This window comes from Kogia breviceps, chromosome 13 (assembly GCF_026419965.1).
Source record: "Kogia breviceps isolate mKogBre1 chromosome 13, mKogBre1 haplotype 1, whole genome shotgun sequence".
NCBI classification, from domain to species: domain Eukaryota; kingdom Metazoa; phylum Chordata; class Mammalia; order Artiodactyla; family Physeteridae; genus Kogia; species Kogia breviceps.
In genome coordinates, this window is record NC_081322.1 from 71,791,211 (window position 1) to 71,813,267 (window position 22,057).

At 36.6% G+C, this 22,057-nt stretch overlaps 1 protein-coding gene across 3 annotated transcripts in view; it reads left to right on the forward strand.

The window, feature by feature from the left end:
• UTRN (utrophin) overlaps nucleotides 1-22,057 on the forward strand; it is a 506,315-nt gene that overhangs the window by 333,838 nt on the left and 150,420 nt on the right. For all 3 annotated transcript variants that reach the window (XM_067010961.1, XM_067010960.1, XM_067010962.1), the window contains one exon: nucleotides 19,044-19,216. In XM_067010961.1, coding sequence (XP_066867062.1) covers nucleotides 19,044-19,216 — 173 coding nt within the window. The remainder of the gene's footprint in view (nucleotides 1-19,043; nucleotides 19,217-22,057) is intronic.

Genomic DNA, 22,057 nt, shown 5'->3' on the forward strand with positions numbered 1-22,057 from the left:
TCATACAGTGAGTTGACTTTAGACTTGCCATGTTGTCACTGACTCATGTACCATTCACTGGCTCTTCCTCCAGTTCTCCCCTCGGTAATACACATTTAAAAACTACAATCTTTTATTCTAATTATTGTGAAACTATACCAGTCATTCATTCATTCATTATATTTTGCAGTTACAGTACAAGTGTATGTAGTTCACTATGACGATCCATTCCTCATTTGTTTGGAAAATTCACCAAGACCAGGAGGGAGAGACTTCAGAGGGAGAAATACATACAATTTGGAGATAAGCTCTATTTTGTTTTAATGTTAAAATTTAACTTTTTATCCCATTGCAGTATTTAATCAACTGTCAGTAAAATGATAAGTCTTCTACCTCATTTCACAAGAGGGCAGCACTTTCTTTTAAAATTTAAAGTATGACTCAAGAAATAAAGTCAAATTAACTTTTTCTTGAAGTTAAAGTCTTGAAGTTAAACTTGAGTGGTTTACAGAAGGACTAGCACCTCTCTTTCTTTGGGGAAGTTTATGAGTCAGATAAGTACAAAATTTTAGAGTAACTTGAGATCCTTTCTGAAAATGGAAAGATGGATTAAAGCAACCCCTAGAATTTTCTACGTGAAAGTTGAATTAGATGAACTCCTTTAGTAACTTTGTAATTGTATAAGAGTCTACCAAGATCATGACGTTCTCTTCAATTATAAAATCACATTAAGGGTGTATCAGTAAATTCTAATTGTTTTACTCTTGTCAATCAAAAACTATTTATTGAACAATGGCCATATGTAAAGCAGTCTACAGGTCCCTTGAGGCACAAATTAACTTTTTCTCCTTCTCTCAAAGAGCTTACTCCCTAATGAGATGAAAGGAAAGGTAAAACAAATTCACTAAATAACCCCTAAACAAAACAAGCTATGTGTAAGTGAAGTACAGGATAATAGTGCAGCGTAATGGAGATAGCCAATGTGGAAAGGAAATTATTGAGTTAAAGCTATAGTACAGGACTTTGAGTAGAGGGTGGAAATTGAATTGGAACTTGATGGCTGGATAAAATTTGGACAGACAGAAAAAAAGGAGGCTATTATTTAAGAGAAAAGAATCCTATCAACAGAGAAAAAGGCAAGTATGTATTAAAGAAAGTTAGAAAAGCACATCCTTGAGAATATTGTGAGGAAATAACACCTGGAATGTATAGCAAGGCCACTAGCCACATGTGACTATTTACACTTAAATTAAAATTAACTAAAATTAAACAAAATCAAAATGTAGTTCTTCAGTCACACTAGCCACATTTCAAGTATTCGATAGCCATACTACTCTTTTGGACATCAAAGATAGAGAATATTTCCACCATTGCAGAAAGTTCTATTGGACAGTGCTACATTACAGTTTAGATATTTTGGGGGTGGGATTTGGAGAGCCATTAAATAAAGATAGAAGGGCCGATATGGTAGTATCAAGAACTTTTGGTAAAAGTGGTAGTATGTTTGAAAAAAATGAGATCAGTTTTATTATTTGGCTTTCTTGTTAATTATAAAGGCATCTCGGAAGCAATATTCCAAAAAGGTTTTATGCAGTGGCAACATCACTTGGGTATTTGTTTAGCCTCCCAAGGTTATAATTTTGATGCCAGGACTCCTTTTATAAGCATAAATACTAGATTCGGTGTTGTGCTTTCAAAGGCTCTATTACTACAGTCGTCTCGTAGTTTTATTTTAAAGTTAAAACACCTGCCAGATCAAATTTTGGGTTTAAATTGTGCTCTAAACCCTTGGCTTGACAATATTTAACATGGAGCTAGAGATTATAAACCTCCTTCAACTATTTGATAGAGCCTTAAACAAGAAGTTGCCAGATCTTGGTATCCCAATGTTGCTTAACCTGTACTGGTATATTTCCTGCAGTATTTTGTTAGAACATCAAGGATACCTTCTCCAGACACAACAAGCAGGGCAGGGTCCACCGTCTTTTCTCTCTCACTACTGTGACTTAGATCCATGAAAGAAATTGCTGTTTGTATTTGCAGCATCTCTTAAACCATTAGTGAACCTTGATACTCAAATCTCTCTGCCAACCTACTAGGTAGGATCACATAGCCCAGTTTGAAAGATGAAGCCATACTTCAATTGCCTTGAACAAATCAGGCTAGTTCTTTTTTGGGTGTATATCAATGGGTTTTATAATCCTTCCCCAATTTTTTGTACCATTAGAATATCGCAGTATTAGATGACAATAGGAGTACTGGTTTCCTTAGGAAGAGAATAGCTTGAATTGTATAATGCTTATTTAGACACAAAGTTATTACTTAAATAAGCTGGAGTTACTAGTTATAGAGTAACTTATGAGAACAAAAAGGCTTTGTCTCTGTCTCTTTTAGAAAAGTTTACCATTGACCAGCCCACTGCTGCTGAAGGCTTGTTTCTATTGAGGGCTGATTTGCTAGAATGTCAGACCATCTGGCACCTCAAAGCTTCTGAAGCTTTCAGAGACAAAAATGATTGTCTCCAGTGGCATTTACTTTCAGATCTAATGAGGCCACCATTTTAAAAATAGCTATCTACCTAGAAAGATAAATGTGTTTTCCTTGGGAATTTTCCATCTATTTCTTGACTTAATTTTGTGTGGAAAACGTACCATGTGCCCATGGTAAAATGTTCACACAGTAGAAAAGACAAAAGAAAGGGTCCCATTCTAGACACTGGTATTTCCAATCCTTCTCTCAGAGGTAACTGTCATTGCTATTTTCTTATCTCAGTCCAGAAATATTGTCTGTATGTCATATACTGTACCTTTACATAACTACATCAATCTCAATATATATATATGTATACACACACACACACACACACACACACACACATATATATATTAGAGATTACTTCTTATCAGCACATAACTACCATCACCCTCTTTCCCATAGCTGTACAGCATTCCTTTGTGGGACTCCACCATAATTTATTTACATGGTTACCTACTGATGGACATTTAGATTGTTTTCAGCTTTTTGCTACATCAGATATGACTTAATGAGCATCCTTGTACATATGTGTGTACGCATGCTTGCAAATTAAATTCCTAGAGATAGCATTTCTGACTCAAAGTTTATATGCATTTTACTGTGTGATGAATATTGCTAAATGATCCCCAGCCCCATGTTAGGCGGATTTTTAAAAGTCAACTCTGCTGCTGTTAATAATCTCCAGGAAATGTAATGGCTTAACTTAATGCTATCAAACATAGGAATTCCTCATTCTCTAGTCAGCCTACAGATTTTATGATGAGCTGCATAATGCATTGTCTGGGTTTACTGTCTATAGAGTACTTTTTTGAAACTTTTTTGGGACAGAAACAAAGACATAACGGAGAACTCATTGCTTAGTGTAAATATATGAGGGAATGGAGATAAAGGTACAGAAAGTAAATAAAATTAACGATTCTCAGGGGGGGGAAAAGGATGATTATACTCTATGACTTTGAGGGGAGCCATATTTGTAAGTATCAATGGTTCATGTGATAAGTGTATTGACTGGTTATTGTTGAGACCAGTGAGGGTGAATCATACTTAAGGAGTCGAAGTAAGTTTGGGGTGTGATTTTGCAGAGAATTCCAAATGGGATGCTAAGCAGGAAGACGCAGGAACATGGACCAGAGTTGAAGCAGTAACTCCGCTCTGAGTGGATTGGCCTGCAAGCATCACAAAAGCCCTGCTTCTTTTATTATACACATAAGCATGGCTGATCTCACTGAGTAAGTCTGAACTTCTTCGGAGTTCACTGAATGTCCAGTTTTTTAAATACATATTCAGATTGTAGAAACACTGCCCTCCTGGGAAGAGTACCAATGTGTCACTTAGGAGTGAAAACAGCACGTTCAATTTTGATTTATCTTGACACATTCGTTGTTATTAATAAAATTTGTATTTCAATTTTGGCTTTAATTTTCTCAATCTGGGGAGCTGAGGAAAGTTGGAAAACCCTTAGAAAATCTTTAAGGACCTTCTCCAAAGCCCTGTGCAATTGGGTTACGTATCCCACAGGCTTGTGCTCTCAGTACACATCTGGAATTCTGAGGCTTGGCCATATGAGATGGTTTCAGTCTTGTCTGATGCTGTGTATTTTTAGGAAGGATATGGTTTTGAAACATTAACATATCTTGGCATTATTTTTAGTCACCTAATTAAGTGCTGTCTGAATCATTAAATATTTAGAAGGTTGCTCAAAGCTGACCCCTGCACCTGCTTGGCTAATTCAGAAGCAGATCAGCTGGCATTTTTCTCCCTCAGTCCCCACTGCAGCCATCCACTCCCCTTAAGAAAAAAAAGCTCTTTGTGCCTTTACAAATGTCTAGTAGAGTCTTCTGGCCATAGGTTATGGAAATACTTACAGAATCTTTTTCTTATGAATTATATTTTTATTTCCCAATTGCTACCTGCATAATTATCAGAATAGATGACATGATTGAAGAGATGAACATTAAAAATAACTCCTTGTGTACAAGCATATTGCCTGAACTTCCTGGGATAAAAGGAGAGTTCCGCCTTTTATCAGGGGGCTCAGGCCTCCATTTTAGATTGAACCTTCTGCCCTTTAGGGCTGTATATTACTTTAAATAGCTACCAGCTGACAGACTTGGTTGCTGGCTGATGTTAACTAGAAAGCTGTAATGTAGCCTCCCCTTACTAGAACCACAGCGGCAGTAGACAATGCATTGAAATCTCAGATCATGATTGGGGTGTAGAGCCTATGTTGGTTTTAAAATAAACCCCAAGTTAGAAAAGTTATGAAAAAAGATAATTGTGTATATTCCTCTCAAAGCCATTATAATCTGGACCTTTCCTTAAGTCTGAATGGGTTTATAATAAGTAAATTTTTCTACCCATGCCTGAAGCTCTTCATTTTGAATAAAGCCATGATGTACTGATTTATTTGTAGTCACCTATTGACCTCCATATGCTTTGCTTTAGAGGCTCCCAAGAAGCCTTTCTGTTCTTTCCTTTTTGTTCTTTATCTTGACCAATATAAAGAGAAACCTGTTAGGTTTTGCATAGAAAACATACTTTGTCTTTACACTGTTTATAAATGTGAAGTTTATGTTTAGTGAGAAGGGTACTTTAGGATCCACTATATGGATAAGGCATAAATTGTTTTCCAGCAAAGCATTTAGACTTCTCTTTTTGCTTATATTTGACTGAACCCTAAAGAATGTCTTCTTGACTTGATGAAATTGCTAAATAAGTCAGTCAGCTTTTAAGAAATTAAATGAAATACAGTTTTTAAGTGTAAAAAGTTTTAAAATTAGCCTGGCCTTTGAAAGTTTTTGCCAAAGCCGTATGTACATTTAGGTCTCTTCATTTTGGCAGTGGAATGTGGTTTTTATTAAGTAATTTAGGTTTCGATTTCACTGATTCCTTTATTGAGTTTTCCTGTGCTTCTCTCTGGTTCTGCAACCTCTTTCTCATGGAACTGTGTTGTCTATGTTTGAGGCATGGCTTACTTAACTGGAGAATCTTAGGATAGTCAGTGTTTGTTGATCTGCTACAAACAGATTGATAGTATTATATTATGTTTATTCCACTTCTCGAAGGTTTAGTGCACAATTTATTTGCACACTAGTTTAGACTGGAAAAATGTCAACTCCTTCAAATTTCATCATCCAATTTACTGAGTCTCTCTAGAGATGCACTGCTTTCACTAGGGGCCTGTATTTTTTGCTTTAATGATTACAGGATTACAGGAGATAATTTATCGAAGAGGTACTTGGTTTAAAAAAAAGAAAGGACTATGGAGATGTAAGGAATATTACCAAGAGGTTATTTTGTATACAGAGTTTAAACTGAGAAAGTATTCCTATTTATAGATATCAAACACAAATACATAATAAAATGCGCTCACAGTTATAAAAACAATTCACATTTACATTTTACAAGTCTTTCTTCTAATGTGTCACCCAGTTATCAAAAAGCACAGTACTTTTAAATAATACATTAAATGTTTAGCTATTTGAATTTTATGGAATATCTTTGGACTTTTACATAAATAAGTTGTCTATTGTTAATGTCAGTTATACCTCAATTTAAAAAAATAACATTTTTAGTTGCTTTCCAGTGTTTTAGTGAAGATATAGTTACCCTCTTATTAAAATTAGGTGAGTACTTAACAATTCTTTCTTTTGAATGGTTCCATGTGGATCCACTGAGTATTTTCCTCCAGTTTTCTCCTGAAAAGGGTGTCATCATAGCTAGGTTCATCTGTATCTTCCTAGTTTTTGATATTTTATAACTGTGAGTAGGGAACTTTATTTAAGTGTTCCCGTTTCTCCCCAAGCAGAGGATGTCAGTTCTGAGAATGGGTATAGAGCATTTGCAGGGAGCATCAGGGTGGCGAGTGGCTGGCAGAGGCTCTGACTTCTGGACACTCCACTCTAGAATTCCATGTGAGAACATACTTTTCCTCGCTTTCCTTATGCTGTCTTTATCTCTTCCAGGACTGAAGTGCCAATCATGCTGATAAAGATTCCGCTGCTCTTGTCTTTGGGGACGATTCCCTAATACACTGCTTCTTTTCCCTGATAAACATTCGCCTTGTCTAAGGATACAAGATATTCAGAGCTCTAATGATACCATTCTTGTCTTGGTATAAAAAGCCCTCTAAACATAAGGCTGTTTTTAAGAGAAAGACTGTGGTACTCTCTGTTGTTGCAGGGAGTTTTTATTTAATTCACTCTTCTGATATGTGCATGGGGGGGTTGCATGTTGGCACATGTCTCTCATCAGAGTCATCCAGCACCCTGGGTGGTAGTTGGAAGTTTGCCCAGCTGAGAAAGATTGTTCTTTTTCTCTCTCTCCTTTATTTATTTTTTTGTGATGGTGGTGCTGGAGGTGGTATTGGTGCTGGTGGTTACTTTTGTCTTGTATTTATGTAAAAAGTTTATTTGTTGCTGCTGAAAGATCTCAGCATGTGGCCCCAGAGCCCTCACAGATCTGGGTTGGCCTGGTCAATTTCTGTATACGTTTCTTCTCTCTGTTTCTGATGATTTGTCTTGATGCGGATGTCAGTGCTTTCTTTCTGGATACAAACTGCACAGATTAATTTTATTTATAAATTTCTGGACAATCAGTTTACCAGACTTGTTTTTGAAATTAGTAGTGTCTATCTGTAAATCTGAATTGGGCACTTTGAGGTGAAACACATTCTGCTAGAAATCTCATAAAGCCAGCTTGCCTCTGGAGACATGTTGGTTTTTATGAATAAATGATGAAAATATTTACGAAAGCTTGTTAAATTTTGTACAGATCCACATATGTAAAACACATGCTATTTAAATACTGATATGAATAAGTTGAGAATGACATGGAAAGAAAAATGGTTTGCAAATCCAAAAAATAATAACGACATGGTATACTGTTCCCTGATAGCATTTTGGTTTTTTCTGTTGTTAATAGAATCTCTTTCTCCATATGAGTGCTAACAATTTTGATATTTAAGTCATTCAAATAGCCTTTTAGGAGATACACATTCTAATATCAGGGTTATTGTTTCCTTTCCTCTATGCCCTGATGCAAAAAACAAACTTAGTTATATTAACATCATTCCATTTGTGAGAGTGTCACTTTTATGAGCATTACATATTTATGGTGAAATTCACACAACTAGAGAAATATGTTTCATATGAACATATCTGTCATACTTTTATTGTTATACTAAATAACTATATAATGCAAAAACAAAATCACATCTTTGCCGTGGAATGATGTCCATAGTAGCAGTGCAAATGTCCACAATAGCAGTGGATTCAACTTTTTCTTTGAAAGCATTTAAACACTTAACACTTTGTAGAAGATAGTGTTTCTCTTGGTGCCAGTAATAATTTAATATCAAAATGGAGGGCACATTTAAAAATAACTGATTATTACTCACCTTTTGAGTAGTTTCTCTTATTAAGTTTTATTTTGGAAACGAGTATATTCCCCACATGAAAACAGTCAATGAGATTTTTTTAAAAAAAAAGCAACTTTCCTTTAAAAGGATTTTCCCCATCCACTTTACTGTCAAGACTTTTTTAGAAAGAATACAATTGACCACACATGTTTTGTTTGATGATTTGTATTGTTCTGTGCACCCAGCCCCTTTTATTTTCTTGGGTGGGCTCCAAAGTGGAATATGGATCCTGTGATCATTCAGGATTGAGATAATTTGAGAGATACTGTACTGCAGTTTGGGGCGGGGAGGCCTCCAGGAAGTGGGAGTGAGCTTCACTTTAAACTGTGTGTGAGGGGTGGTGGAAGGGAGGATGCTGATTAAAATAATAAACAACTGCTGGAAAGAGAAGTGGATTACAACACTCCTGTCAGATCAGCGAGCCAAAGCTGATGGGGCTGCCCTCCCTGCCGCAAACTCTGCAAAGGGGACCACGAGACCTGCTGCTTAAACTTTTCTCCCGGTGGCTAGAACAGCTTTTTGAATAACTTAGCTCTGTTGCACTGACACAGCATCCCTTAGGCATAGCTTGATCTAGGGAAATGGATTGAAACTAGCTTGGTGGTTACCATAGCAACGCAGGCTGCCAGTGTCTGGGAGAGTGCAAGCCGGTGGTCTCTTGTCCCATGTTTGGGTGGTTCTTCAGACAAGAGTGCCCTCCTTGCTGTTCGAACTCTACATAAGTCATGCTTTTTGAAAACTGGCTCCTTACCCAGGATTTTTTTTTTTTTTCTTGAAACTAGTCTGAATGGAGGAAGTTGGTAATACTTGGCTCTTTTTTTTCTTCTTCTTCTTTTTTTTTTTTTGCCTTCTCTCATGCAAGTTTCCAGGATATAGCTTCTTTTTTGCTTTGTGTAATTGAGAACAAACTCTAAGCTTGGGGCCCAGGAGAGAACAGTTGTGGGCTGCAGGTCATTAGTGAGGTGAACAGAAGGGAATCCTGGGCTTTCCAGAGAAAAAGGAGACCATGCCAGCCTCGTGGAACGCGGCTACCAGAGAACATACAAGCAGGTCTATCCCTTGCGAACTCTGAAGTCCATGAAATCCTGGACCCGCGGTGGGGTGGCTAAAATGTCCCAGCGCAAGCTGCTGCTTCTCATGGACCATAGCTCAAGGGCAAGGCTTGTAAAGGATTTTACAAAGGATTTTAAAGTATAGCCAGAAAAGATACGGTTTTTAGAAGTTAAACGCTGTTGTCTGAAGGAAGTTTGCCGGAAGGATGTAGGCTTCAAGGGCTACTGGACGATGATTGGTCTGAACTTCAGCTTACGGGAATTGCTGACAAAATTTGAAAAGGTATGCAGAAAGCAGACTTCATCAATGTACTTTTTTCTTTCTTCCTTTTCTTGTCTTTTTTTTTTTTTTTTTACTATGCATTTAGATGGCGGATAGTCTATTGATTCTGATTATTTAATATAACTTCTAAGTCATTTAATTTGATATCCTCTTAAAAAATTTGTTTTTCAACTAAAGAACAAGTTAGGAATCTTTCCTTTGGTCAGGAGGGCTTCTCATGATGCCTGTCAGTTTTAGAATTTCACATCAGAAGAGATCCTTTGTACTCAAGTTGGCTGGTAATTTAATTGAAAGTTATTTTGGAAAAAAAAACAAACAAACAGAAAAACAACCAGCAACAACACTGGGTTTTCATGCCAAAGTCTGACTTCATCAGGCCTGGGTTCTGTTTTCCATACCCCTCAGGTTTATCTCCCTGCAGTGGCCAAGCACTGACTTTTCTAGCCTCCTTTCTGAAGATTCAGTTCTGAGAGTCAGGAGAGGATGCCTCATAGTGACGATGGCACATCTGACCTCAGACTTCTCCTTTGTCTTTCTGGTTCTGTCTGTCTTAAATGTAGAGTGCTTGTGTGCACTGTGGAGCTTTAACACTTGGATCATTATTTCTGCATTTAGTTCTTTTTTCCATGGGAAAGTTCTTGGCACGCTCTAGGACTGAGTCTAGCCCGCCAAAGGCTACCTTACATTTACAGTTAAACAAAACAGAAAACCTCCATGAGCTGCTCATGGGCTTCTGCCTTCCTTAGCCTTTGGGTGCCAAACACCTATGTTCTTTCAACTTCCCATCTTTAAAGAAAAGGAAAGGGATGAAGTACTCTCTGTGCATAAATCAATTACTTAGCATTTGTTAAAGATGTACTCTGTGGCTGTCACCACGAATACCCTATGGTTCATTGCAAGTACAAATATAAGCAAGACTGTACTCAGTCATTTACAGAATAATGCGCTTTTTCTTACAAAACCACAATTGCCCGGGGAAAAAGGCGTAAAACCGTGTCACTTGAAAAGTTTGAAAGCTTTTCCAAAACAATTGCAGTCATTGCTTGCCTCCTGATGGTAGAAACGGTGCAGTGGGAAGAGGGTGGAGAAAGAAGAATTCGCTTCTGCTAGCTGAATGCTCCCTCCTTCCCGGTTCTCTCCCCGCACCCCAGCTGTCATAGTAAGGACTGTAACACAGGGTTCACTTTGACCTCTCCCTTTAATATGTTATTAAGCACCTACATTCCTGAGGGTAAAGGATGGTTCCTGGTCAACTTGCTCACCGTTTAGAAGGGGTGGAGGAGGTTAGAGCAACTTTCTTTATGGCAGCTGGTAACAGCAGGTGACAAACTTCATGACCATAAAGAGCTCTGTGAGCTTGGTTTGTCTAGATTTGTCTGTTTCTTCCTAAAAAGGTATATAGGGCATGCATTACATGAATAATTCATTACTGAGACCCCCTGAGAGGCAGTAATTGTGGTCAATAGCTGGCCTTTTGTATTGTAATTGCTGCTATTAGTCTTGAAAGCCTAGGTCAGATACCAGAGGTTAGTAACCTGCCTCAGCTTTTTGCTATTTTATTGACAAAGTTACCAGTTCTGGTCATATTAGTTTCCTCCTTTAATTCCTAAACCTTAGTATCTGCATATTTCTTATTTTTTCTTTTAGTAGTTAAATTGACAGTAAAAGAAGCCTACAGGCTTAGTCCTGTCAAAAGCTTGCTTTGGGATTTTTTTTTTTTTTTTTTGAGACAAAGAGCAAATTCAGAGAAACAATCTTGCTGCCGTTCACAGGCTGAAGTTCTCCATATATGTTTATTTTTGTGTTAGACGCCTTTATAAAAATCTATGTGAAAGTTAATCTCTTTGCCATATTTCATTTGTAGGAAGTTGTCATACATGAATGTATTTTTCTCCAACTCAATTAAAAAAAAATCCTTTGTGTATTTTCACAAAAGCTGTCTCACATATTTAGCCTATGCTACATTGATTCATTGCCAGGAAAACTGTATTATGGAAAGGTACCACTACCTCACACCTCAAATGCAACTACCTTCCCCCAACTCTGAAAGCAAAAATGCCAGTTCTAGGGAATGACCAAGGCTTACTGCTACAATGCAAAAGCCACATGATACCTTTGGAAACTAGGTCTAGCCATAGTCCCTTTATTTTCAGTTGCCTTAGTCTTATCTTTTCCTCAATATTAGTGATCTGCTTCTAGAGCAGATCACACGGTGATTTAACACTTGGCGATTTAACACTTTTCTTATCAGTAATTATAATAGTTCAAGCTGATGTTTAAGTTCCCAGAGCACAAGGTGTTTTGCTGGATTCCTGAAACCATTTCAGGCTTTAAGAAAATGAGAGTACAAGGTTGGGATAGTCAGGGGTCTTCCAATAATGTTAATCTGAAAAGTTGAAGAGTGGTCAGAGAACTGAAATTTCCAGATGACAGCAGACCTTCAGCATAACTTCAAGATAGCGGTTTGTTTGTGAGATAAATTGAAAGGGGATATCTAGTGGATATTTTTTGAATTTTAAAGAAATCTAGTGGTTTGTGACTTATATTTGGGTGTCTGTTCATACATGGATGTTTGGCATGTTGTTGGGATCTGTAACCTGGTTATCTAGTCCCAAAATGTGTGATGCTAGAATTGTGGTTTTCCAGCATTGGCAGAATGGGAAAATTGCAGTTGGGACTCAGGGTTCCTGGGAATCCAGGGGACCGGAAACATTCTCTACTGTTTCCTCAAGGTGACAGCTCGCCGAGGATCAGGAAGCCCTGATTGAAGGGAACCACATGTTCCCCAGAGTGGTCTTAAAGAGGAGACTGAAACAGGAACTTCTCGCCAAGACAGGATGACCTTCTGGCAAAAAGTGCCAGCCAGCGAGCAGATCCTAATTACCCTACCAGGTGATGAGGGGAGAGCAGTTGTGACCAGGGGTGACTCTACAGAGATTTCAGACTCACAGTTGACTTGACATAGAAAGCTGATCCACCAAAACCCCTTTCTGAAATGCAGCCTATGAGATGGTTTTATTGCCACCTTGATTTTAATGAATTGATTTTCTCCTTGAAAGTACTTCATAATGGAAGTATCTGACGGACTCAGTGGCTGTTAATATATTGATATACTTGGCCATCTGCACTGTGTACTGTCTGTTCCATTTATTTAGTAGTCACGGAGGATAGAATAATGGACAATTTTAGCTTAGTGACATTTTGAGTGACTGTTGCCTTTTATTAATTTATGCAGTTCTGCTACTAGATGATTAATGGTAATGGTAGTTCTCTAAGGGTGTGTGTGTGTGTGTGTGTGTGTGTGTGTGTGTGTGTGTGTGTGTGAGAGAGAGAGAGAGAGAGAGAGAGAGAGAGAGAGAGGGAGTCTGAGTAGTACCACTGTCTTGGTGAATCCTTTGGGAAAGATGCTTCCCATAGTAACAACACAGAGAGAAACCGCTCAATGCTAAATTTCCTTTATGATATTGACATCCTTTAGGATGATCAATATTTAAAATTATAATTTGAAGCTATATTTTGCTGCTCAATTTGCAATATCTAATTTTAAAAAATTTTATCCTGGAAAGACACAGTCAACTTCCAATTTCAAGGTCTACTCTTGCTTTAATATTTAGTAAATATTTATGAAGTACACAGTATGTACCAGACACTGGGATGAATTCAAATGGTGTCGATAACAGGGTAGACCTCCACTCTTTGAGTTTACAGCCTAGTAGGAGGATACAGACCTTAAACAAGTCTGTATTCTGCAAGCCTGTGACTGAGCAAAAGGAGGTAGCTATAGGAGCGACAGGTAGACATGATCTAACCTGAGTGCAGTGAAGTTTCTCCTGGAGAAATGATATTTAAACTAGGACTTAAGATGACTTTAAAATTAAGGAAGGAACTGAGATTGTGGGCTTATATGTGGGAGATGTGTGTTGGAGAAGAAAACGAGAGCTTTCTGGGCAATAGGAACTGCTTCTTCACAGGTCAGGAGTTGAAGAGTTGAGTGCCCCAGGACTGTAGTTTAAAACATTTAAAATACAAAAACCTTTGACTGGGTTTTCAAACTTGTTCAGTTTCATTTATACAATGTGATTTTAGGAGTTAGGCTGGGGCATTAGTTTGATAACTTGACAACATTTGTTAATAACTGTTGTTAAACTCGTGTTCATGTGCAGATCAAACCTGCTTACATAAAGTGCACCTCAGAAGGAAAGCCACTGTATTTTAACCCACTAGGATGTTAGTACGTTTTAGTAACAATTGGTATAGAGTCAAGGATTTTGAACATTTTATTTTGTTGTGAAAAATATTTTTCTTAATAGCAGTGTTTGCTATGTTGGAATTTAAAATGTACTTTGTTTCTTAATTTTCTATCATTTCAAGTTGGCTTGTTCAAATTATCTTGAAAGTGCAGTTAATTGTAAATTTGTTCCACATAGTAATTTAACTTTTTTTCTACTCTGTTGTCTAACATATATTTATAATCACAGATAATGGGAAAAGAACATTACTGGCATTGATTTCCTACTTTTTTTTTGGCTTCATTGGGTCTTGGTTGCTGCCCATGGGCTTTCTCTAGTTGCAGCGAGCGGGAGCTACTCTTCGTTGCGGAGCGCAGGCTTCTCATTGCGGTGGCTTCTCTTGTTGCGGAGCACGGGCTCTAGGCACACGGGCTTCAGTAGTTGTGGCACACGGGCTCAGTAGTTGTGGCTTGCGGGCTCTAGAGTGCAGAATCAGTAGTGTGGCACACGGGCTTAGTTGCTCTGGAGCATGTGGGATCTTCCCGGACCAGGGCTCGAACCCGTGTCCCCTGCATTGGCAGGCGGATTCTTAATCACTGCACCACCAGGGAAGTCCGATTTCTTATTTTTTAAACGCTGCTGTGGACCAGGTGACACCACTCTCTTATCTGTCAAAATGTGATTCCATAATTATTAATAGAGTGGTTAAAATGTATGAGGTTAGTTGAAAGAAAATATAATTTATAAATAATTAATTGAATAATTTGTTGACATCAAGTTAATTGTAATAATTAATTGATTAGTTAATTGCAATCACTCACTATCCCAGAAGTCTCACAAACTGTCTCGAAGCATATTTACATAGCACGTAATGACCTTTGAGGATATTATTAGGCTGTATTTTTTTTATGTGATACCTATTTTTTAAAAGGTATGATCCCTCATTTTAAAACCTGAAACTCAGGCAGTGATCCTACTGAGATCTTGACAATCAATGCTAAACTGTCTCTGAATTCCGGTCTCACTTTTGAAAGGAACAGTGGATTTCTTTTCCCCTAATGGTTAACTTTGTTGATTTAGCCTGAGCCTTGGGATATAGTTGGGAAGTTGTTGCTAACCTCACTTCTTCATTTCAGAAAAGGGGTCAGGATTCCTTCAGAGAAAACACTTCTGTGGCCATGTAGGGTTAGGTAAATATACCATACAAAAATAAACTAAAATTATGTCAGCAAGGCCCAAAGAGGATGAATCTATTCTAATACCAACTTAGTTGTTGAAGACTTCTTAGTGGTACTATTCTCAATCTCTGTTTCTTATGAGAGGGTTCAAACAGTTCTGTTTATAATAATCTAAGGAAATATTTTTGCTTACACAGCTGCAGCCACTCCTTGATTATAGAACATTATAAAGAAATAAAATGTATGTGACTTACATTATAAAGTGTTTGCATATAATATCTCTATGGGTTATATCATTGAAGAAATGTCCAGTTAGGGCAAAACTGGTATTGAAATATCAATTATTAAATAAGTAAATGAATAAATGTTTTGCTTTATTTGTGCAGTTTATTTTGACCTGGGTAGTGGGTGCTGTATAAAAAAAGACAAATTGTTGATCAGTGCACCTCTGTGAGCTTTTGTAGCTGTCTTCTGCAAGGTTCTTCTGAAAATGTGCATCTTAGGCTTTTGATGGTATTTTACTTAGAGAAAAATACGTAGTCTCTTTATTCTAACCCCTAGCTTTTCTTAACCTTCTACATCATGCTTACATTGTTTGCAAGTACACTGCAAGCCTTTGGAGTGAATTCTTAAAATATTTCTTCTGTTCTGTTTTCAAATGTTAGTTTAACTGCTTGAATACTTTGCTGGGGTCCCTCTTTGCACATGACTGGCTTATGTTAAATGGTTGGAAGAGCATTGCTTTGTGCTTCTAGATGGATTACATTCCCATAACTAATTATCAATAACCGTTTTGTGCTTTAATGTTTATTTAATGGTCAGAAAGGCTTCCAGGTGACAGAGGTAAGCATTAGTAGGGCAAGTCTCCCAGCTGTGCAGTGGGAGTTAACCCTCTTTCACAGAACTTTAATTTATTTTAGCATTTGATGTTACAACAGGGTCATGATCTGACAGACTCCCATGCTGGCATCTTGATTTTAAAACCAGTGCATCATTACACAGGGATCTATGAAGGAGCATGATTCATTAACTGCGGGTAATTCTAAATTTCCAGCGAAGAGCTTAGGCAAGGCTTTGCAGTGCAGGCTTCTAAATAATAATTTCTCCCTGTTAAATTTTTTGAACGAAGAGATTAAACAAAATGATTACTGCATTTCCTTCTAATTATTTGTCTGATTTCTCTTGGCATTACAGTGGCTAATATGCCAGTCTATCAAGATGAACTTATTCATACATTCATTTATGCAATTTTGCATCCATCTATGTATCTGTCTATCCATATACATCTATTTTTATTAGACTTACTCTGTGTAACAGAGACTCTGAAGGATACAGAAGAAATATTAAGATGATTTTCTGTCTTTAGGAGCTCTTGATATATTTGGCCAAATAAATATGCCACCAAATGTTAAATTAAAAAAACAATGTATGCTGATTTCCTTTTCTTTGATCGTTTTCTGGTTGTTGATTTTCTTCCTAATTTTTGATGAGGCTCATGTGTGGAAGGGTTTTCCACATATTGAAACTTATGTTGCATCATGAATATATATACGATCGCTGGTGGTGCTCTTAACCAAAACGTTATGGAAATAATTTACAATCATTGCCTGGACCAGTGATGCAGTTCTGTTTTACTCCATCAGTCACTGTGGCCGGATTGGAAAAGGCATCACCTGATCTGAAGTGAAGAGCCAATTTTGCTTCGTGGTTTTGGTATCCAAATTTCCTCATGAGAAATGCTCCTGTGAAACTGAGGAAACTATTTATGAATCTTGATGTGCTTCTGTCTTTCTATCTCTCTTGAATATGAAAAGAAGCAAATAGGTCAGGCTGCTACAGGAAGTTGTGTTTTGAAGTTGCCTTGTGATTTTAGGTGTGGTCCACTGATAATGATGTTTAGGAACCTGCACAGGAAGTTAGAGGCCAAATTCTCCTTGACAATACAGAGCAAAGGGAGGCCTTGCTTATTTACTCTGTCACTGAGCTTTGTAAGAAAGACGACGATCATACATATTTACAGCCGAAGTTTAAAACTGGGCTTTTGATATATCTCTTCGGATGTCTTAAAATGCATTTCAGGACACAAAAATAAAACAGTTCTATTCTAAAGAATAGGACTATGTTGTTCAGGAGATGTCATCAAAGAATCTTTCAGCAGAATTTTCCTTTTCTTTTTCTTTTTTACTGAGAATTTCTATTTGAAACCTCCCAAGTTAAATTTATAACCAGATCGCCATTTACATGCATACTGTTGCCCAGCCTGAGAACCTTGAATCAGTATCTGGCTGTGTTTCCCTGCTTTCCCATCAGTGTCTGCTGTGTACTCTCTGGGATGGAGGTGCTAGTAAAATGCAGAAGAGTCAACAATGTTAGAGGTTTTCTTCAGTGGTTAACCCTAATTCTGGGTGTACTCAGATTACACTTTGCAGGAGGACCTGATTTGGCTTTGTTGTTAGATAACCCAGAGACCAATGGGCTTGCAAATTTAGAGCATAAATTTTGCAGAAGCCATCCATCAAACTTTGTGTTCACCTCTCCCCCGTCTCTCAAATATGACCCTATTAATGTCATCTTAGATGTCACAAATCTTCCCGGAAATTATAATATAGCAGTTCTGCCCCTTAACCTCGTGTGACACCTTTTTACCATGCTGATTGGAGTAGTGAGTTGTACAAGGCTTTTCCATGTGTCCTGGTTTGTGTAGGTCTGTAGATACTTGAAGAACAGTCACTTCAACCCTGGCCGCTAAGCCTTGGTTCTTAATGGAATACATGGATTGCTTATCAGGAGTTAGTTCTAAATTAATAATAGCATTCTGAGTATTCGAAGAATTTCTGTTTAAATTTTTACCATGCTCATTTAGAGTTGGAGAAACTAAAGAAGAATGATGATTATAAAGGAAAATTGAAGATGAGAAGTGTAACAAAATTATAGTGTTTGAGTTTGCTTTTCTTTTACTAATTCTGATTCATTACCAGAAATATAATTTTTATTTCTGCAATATGTTGCTTTAATATTCCTTACCAATTAATGCCATGGAGACTCACCCCACACCTTCATGGCCCCTTCTGGTGTCTGCTTTTCTGTTTGTAAGTTCATACTCAGTTGTTGGATGGTAGTGGCTGTCACACTAGAGTTAGCTACACATCCCATTTATTCATGAAGAAAAGGTGATTGCCAACTTAATATAGAAAATTGTGTTGACAACCTTATAACAGGAGAGTACTAAACAATTGATAAGACCCTCTGTATTTTAAAGTTTAAATTTGTTGTATTTGTTTAATTACAAAAAGAAACGCTGTTTTTTATAGAAACTTGGAAACTCAGAGAAGTGTAAAGAAGAAAACTAAAATCACCTTTAATCCTCTTATACGGAGATCACACTATTTTGATTTATTTCTTATAGTCTTCTAATGTATGTGTGTGCAGTGATTTACAGATACATAGGCTAATTTAAACACCTACTTTAAAAATTAAATTAACATCACAATATATCGTTTTTTATCCTCCATTTTAAAACCTAATAATAAACTAGCATTAATGTGTATTATGAAAGTTTTTACTTTTTTATTTTAAAAACAATCGATGTGATAAATGTGTTTATACATAAATCTTCTTAGGATAGGTAATTTCAACAGTTTTAAGGCTTTTGATACAAATTGCCAAAATGCTTCCTCAAAGTCTGAACCAATTTTTATTATTAATTTATATTAATTCTTATTTTACTTAAACTACACTCAACTTTACTTTATAGACGTGAACAAAATATTTTCCTTTTTAACAGGAGAAATATTATTTTGTCATTATTTTTTATTTCTTAATGGGGATAAACATTTTTATGAGAATGCTTTTTTAAATTTTAGAAATAAGTTTTATTAGATTAAAAGGATGAACTATTAGTAAGTTTGTCTAACTGTAAAAAAAAGTTTAATTTTGTAATATCTTAGTGACCTCTGTAAAACTTCATATTTTGAGGGAAGTTTTGCCTATGTGGAAAGGGGAGAAAGAATTTATTTGGGTATTAAGCAAAGTTGAGTGATTTGGCAGCCACAGTTGTACAAAATTTCAAAAATTTCTCATTGAATTTGAATGTCTAACTAGCTGATACATGAAAGTTAGATTATAATATTGATACATTCTGTTTTTAAGAGGAAATCAGTGTCTTATTAAAGATTTTAAAATGATTATTTTCAATGTAGAAATTGTGAAAACACTTAAATTTGTTATCATTTAAGCTAAAATTAACTATTTTGCTTTTAAAAAACTCATTTGTGGAATATGAAAAAAGTAAAGTTTGTATAGCAATCCCAAGTAATGTTGACACTAATACATAATATTTGTATTATCTCTGTGCCTTTTTCTGTTCAGGACATCCAGGCAGAAATTGATGCCCACAGTGACATATTTAAAAGCCTCGATGGAAACAGGCAGAAGATGGTAAAAGCTTTGGGAAATTCTGAAGAGGCTACTATGCTTCAGCATCGACTGGATGATATGAACCAAAGATGGAACGACTTAAAAGCAAAATCTGCCAGTATCAGGTCAGCATTGTCAGTATCAAAATAAAAATAATGAGGGAGGAGGATTTTCATGATTTTTGTATATCAGGAAGAGAACAGGAAGGCTTACCAGCATGCTACTTCTTCAGAAATAGTTTAAGATTTAAATGCAAAGATTATTTTTTTTAAAGTTACAGTTTTAGCTCCATTTGTGTCCACTGCCCTCTGTCAACTGTTCCTGACTAGTCACAAATTTGCATATCGTATTTTAAACCTAATAATAGTAATGATGTTACCAATACCTGCTAGTTGTTGAGTGTTTACCTTAACCAAGTATTGTGTTAGGATCTTTACAAACATTTCTTTATTTAGTATTCAAAAAATCCTAGTGAGGTGAATAGTTAAATCCTTTCTTACATGAGGTGACAGAGGCTTAATGAATATAAAGAACTTGACAAGATATTGAGCTAACAAGTGCCACACGAGGATTTGAATCTAGATCTTTCTGACTCTTGGTAATGAACGTGTTTTGCTTCATCATGCAATTTGTATGTCCAATTTGAAGATGTACTTTTAGAAATTAGATATCACTTAGGAACACTAAAATGGATAAGTGATGATTCATGTCTCCATTTGGAGAAAGTAAAAAGTAAATAAGGATGAATTTGAGGACCAGGATTTGACTAAGAAAGGACATTGAAAAAAGACCTTCTGTGACAGCTATTAATATTATTACTGAGAGTTAAGAACATTATAGAATTATGTTTACTAGATGGTGGATAATACATAACTGGATATGAGTTTAGTGGAAACTGACTAAGAACATGAATGTTGGTAGAAAGACTTGGATCTTGCACCTAGGTCAGTTTCTTAAATCTTAAAGTTCAGAAACGGTATGATGTATTGAAAAATGTACAACCTTAAACCAAATGGTCTTGAATTTGACTCTGATTTTACTGTTTACTTACTGATCTTGGGCAAGTCACTTAGTCTCTCTGAGCCTTGGTTTCCTCATTTACAAAATCAAAATATAAATATTTAACCCACATGATTGCTGTGAAGATTGAATGGGGTAATCCGATAGTTCCTTAATCTATGTAATTTCTGTCTAATGTAGCATCTAGTATAGTTTTTCTTACATAAAGGGGTTCAGTGGATCTGCTTCAACTGGTTTCTGCATTTTATAGACTACTTCATGGAGAGCAGAAATCTTTCACGGATTATTTATTTACTGTGAGTGAATTTTTAAAAAAATTTTCTTTCTGAAGAGAAATCCTGAAAGGTTTTTATTCTTCTGGGGCTCATAAAGGGATATTTGCACTTCTTTTTACACTTAAAGAAGGGGGTAATGTAGCATGACTGTGGAAACCTCTGTGTAAAGATTCTGTTGGACATTATCAACCAACTATTCTTTTTTAGTTAGGAAAATTAGGGAGTATTGTATAGTGAGAGAATATACTTGTGATTGCTTAAAATTGAATTTTCAACTGGCCAGATCCCATTGGGTTTCACCTCTCTGTTCTCCACAAATATGAATAAATAAAAAGATGTAAAGTGTTAACATAGTAGAAAACATTCACTGAGGTTCTAACAAAACCAACTAGTCTAACAAGCTAAAAGCCACAGGCCTGGCCCTGGTGAGGACTGTGTGCATGGTGCTGGAATTTTGAGAGTTTGGAGGATGAGTTCTTCAGGAAGAAGAATTTAATGAAGACACAAAAAATCTTTGACCTTTCATGGCCTTTATTGCCTAAGCCTGTCAAGTCACATTTTTTTTTTCTAACCTGGAAAGAAAGAACTCATAAACTATAGTTGGAATATTATCTAATAAATAATGTTATTTTTAGAAATGGGGGAATAAGCTTTTGCCAGTGGGATTCTGGATCAAGACAAATCATACATTCCAGTAAAATGTGTTAGTAATGTGATAATAAATTAAAATAATGTTTAGCCTCATTACTCATTTCTGGAGATTCAAGCATTTAATAAGAACTTACTTCTAGGTTTAAGGCATTGTGAATCATGAATAAGATATGGCCCCTACCCCTAGGGGGTTCACAGTTCTCTTCAGGCTAAGATGGGTCCAAAGGAGGAAGTGGTTACTTTCACTTCAGATGATCCTCAAAGGCTTCATGAAAGAGATGATTATTAAGCTGAGCCTTGAAAGATGTATAGTTTTCCCCAGATGGACTGGATGAGGACTGGAGAAAGATATCTAAGCAGGAGGCCAGAAATAACACTGTGTTTTCATGGAGCAGTTAAGAAGTTCAGTCTGACTGAGAAAAGAATTTTCTGATGATGTAGAGGGGAGAGATTCTGACTAGAGAAAAAGGTGAGGAGGGAGGTAAGACACAAATCATGGAACACCTGTGTGCACCATGCTCCATTCCACTGGTAATGGAATTTGAAAATGTTTAGGGGGCATGATTAGACTTAAGCTTTGGAAATATCCCTCCCACACAGCTATGGAGAGTGCATTATTAGATGAGCAAAGTTCTAAAGACAAGGAGAGCTGTGAAGAGACCCTTTCAGAGAAATACCCAAGAGTGGAATTGCTGGATCGTATGATAGTTCTATTTTTAATTTTTTGAAGTACCGTTAAACTGTTTTCCATAGTCGCTGCACCTATTTACATTCCCACCAACAGTATACAGGGGTTCCCTTTTCTCCATGTCCTCACCAACACTTGTTATTTCTTGTCTTTTTGACCATAGCTATTCTGAAAGTTGAGAGGTGATATCTCATTGTGGATTTGATTAGCATTTTCCTGATGATTTTCCTCTGCGTTGAGCATATTTTCATGTGCCTGTTGGACATCTGTATGTCTTCTTTGGAAAAATGCCTATCAGGTTCTCTGCCCATTTTTTAATCAGATTGTTTGTT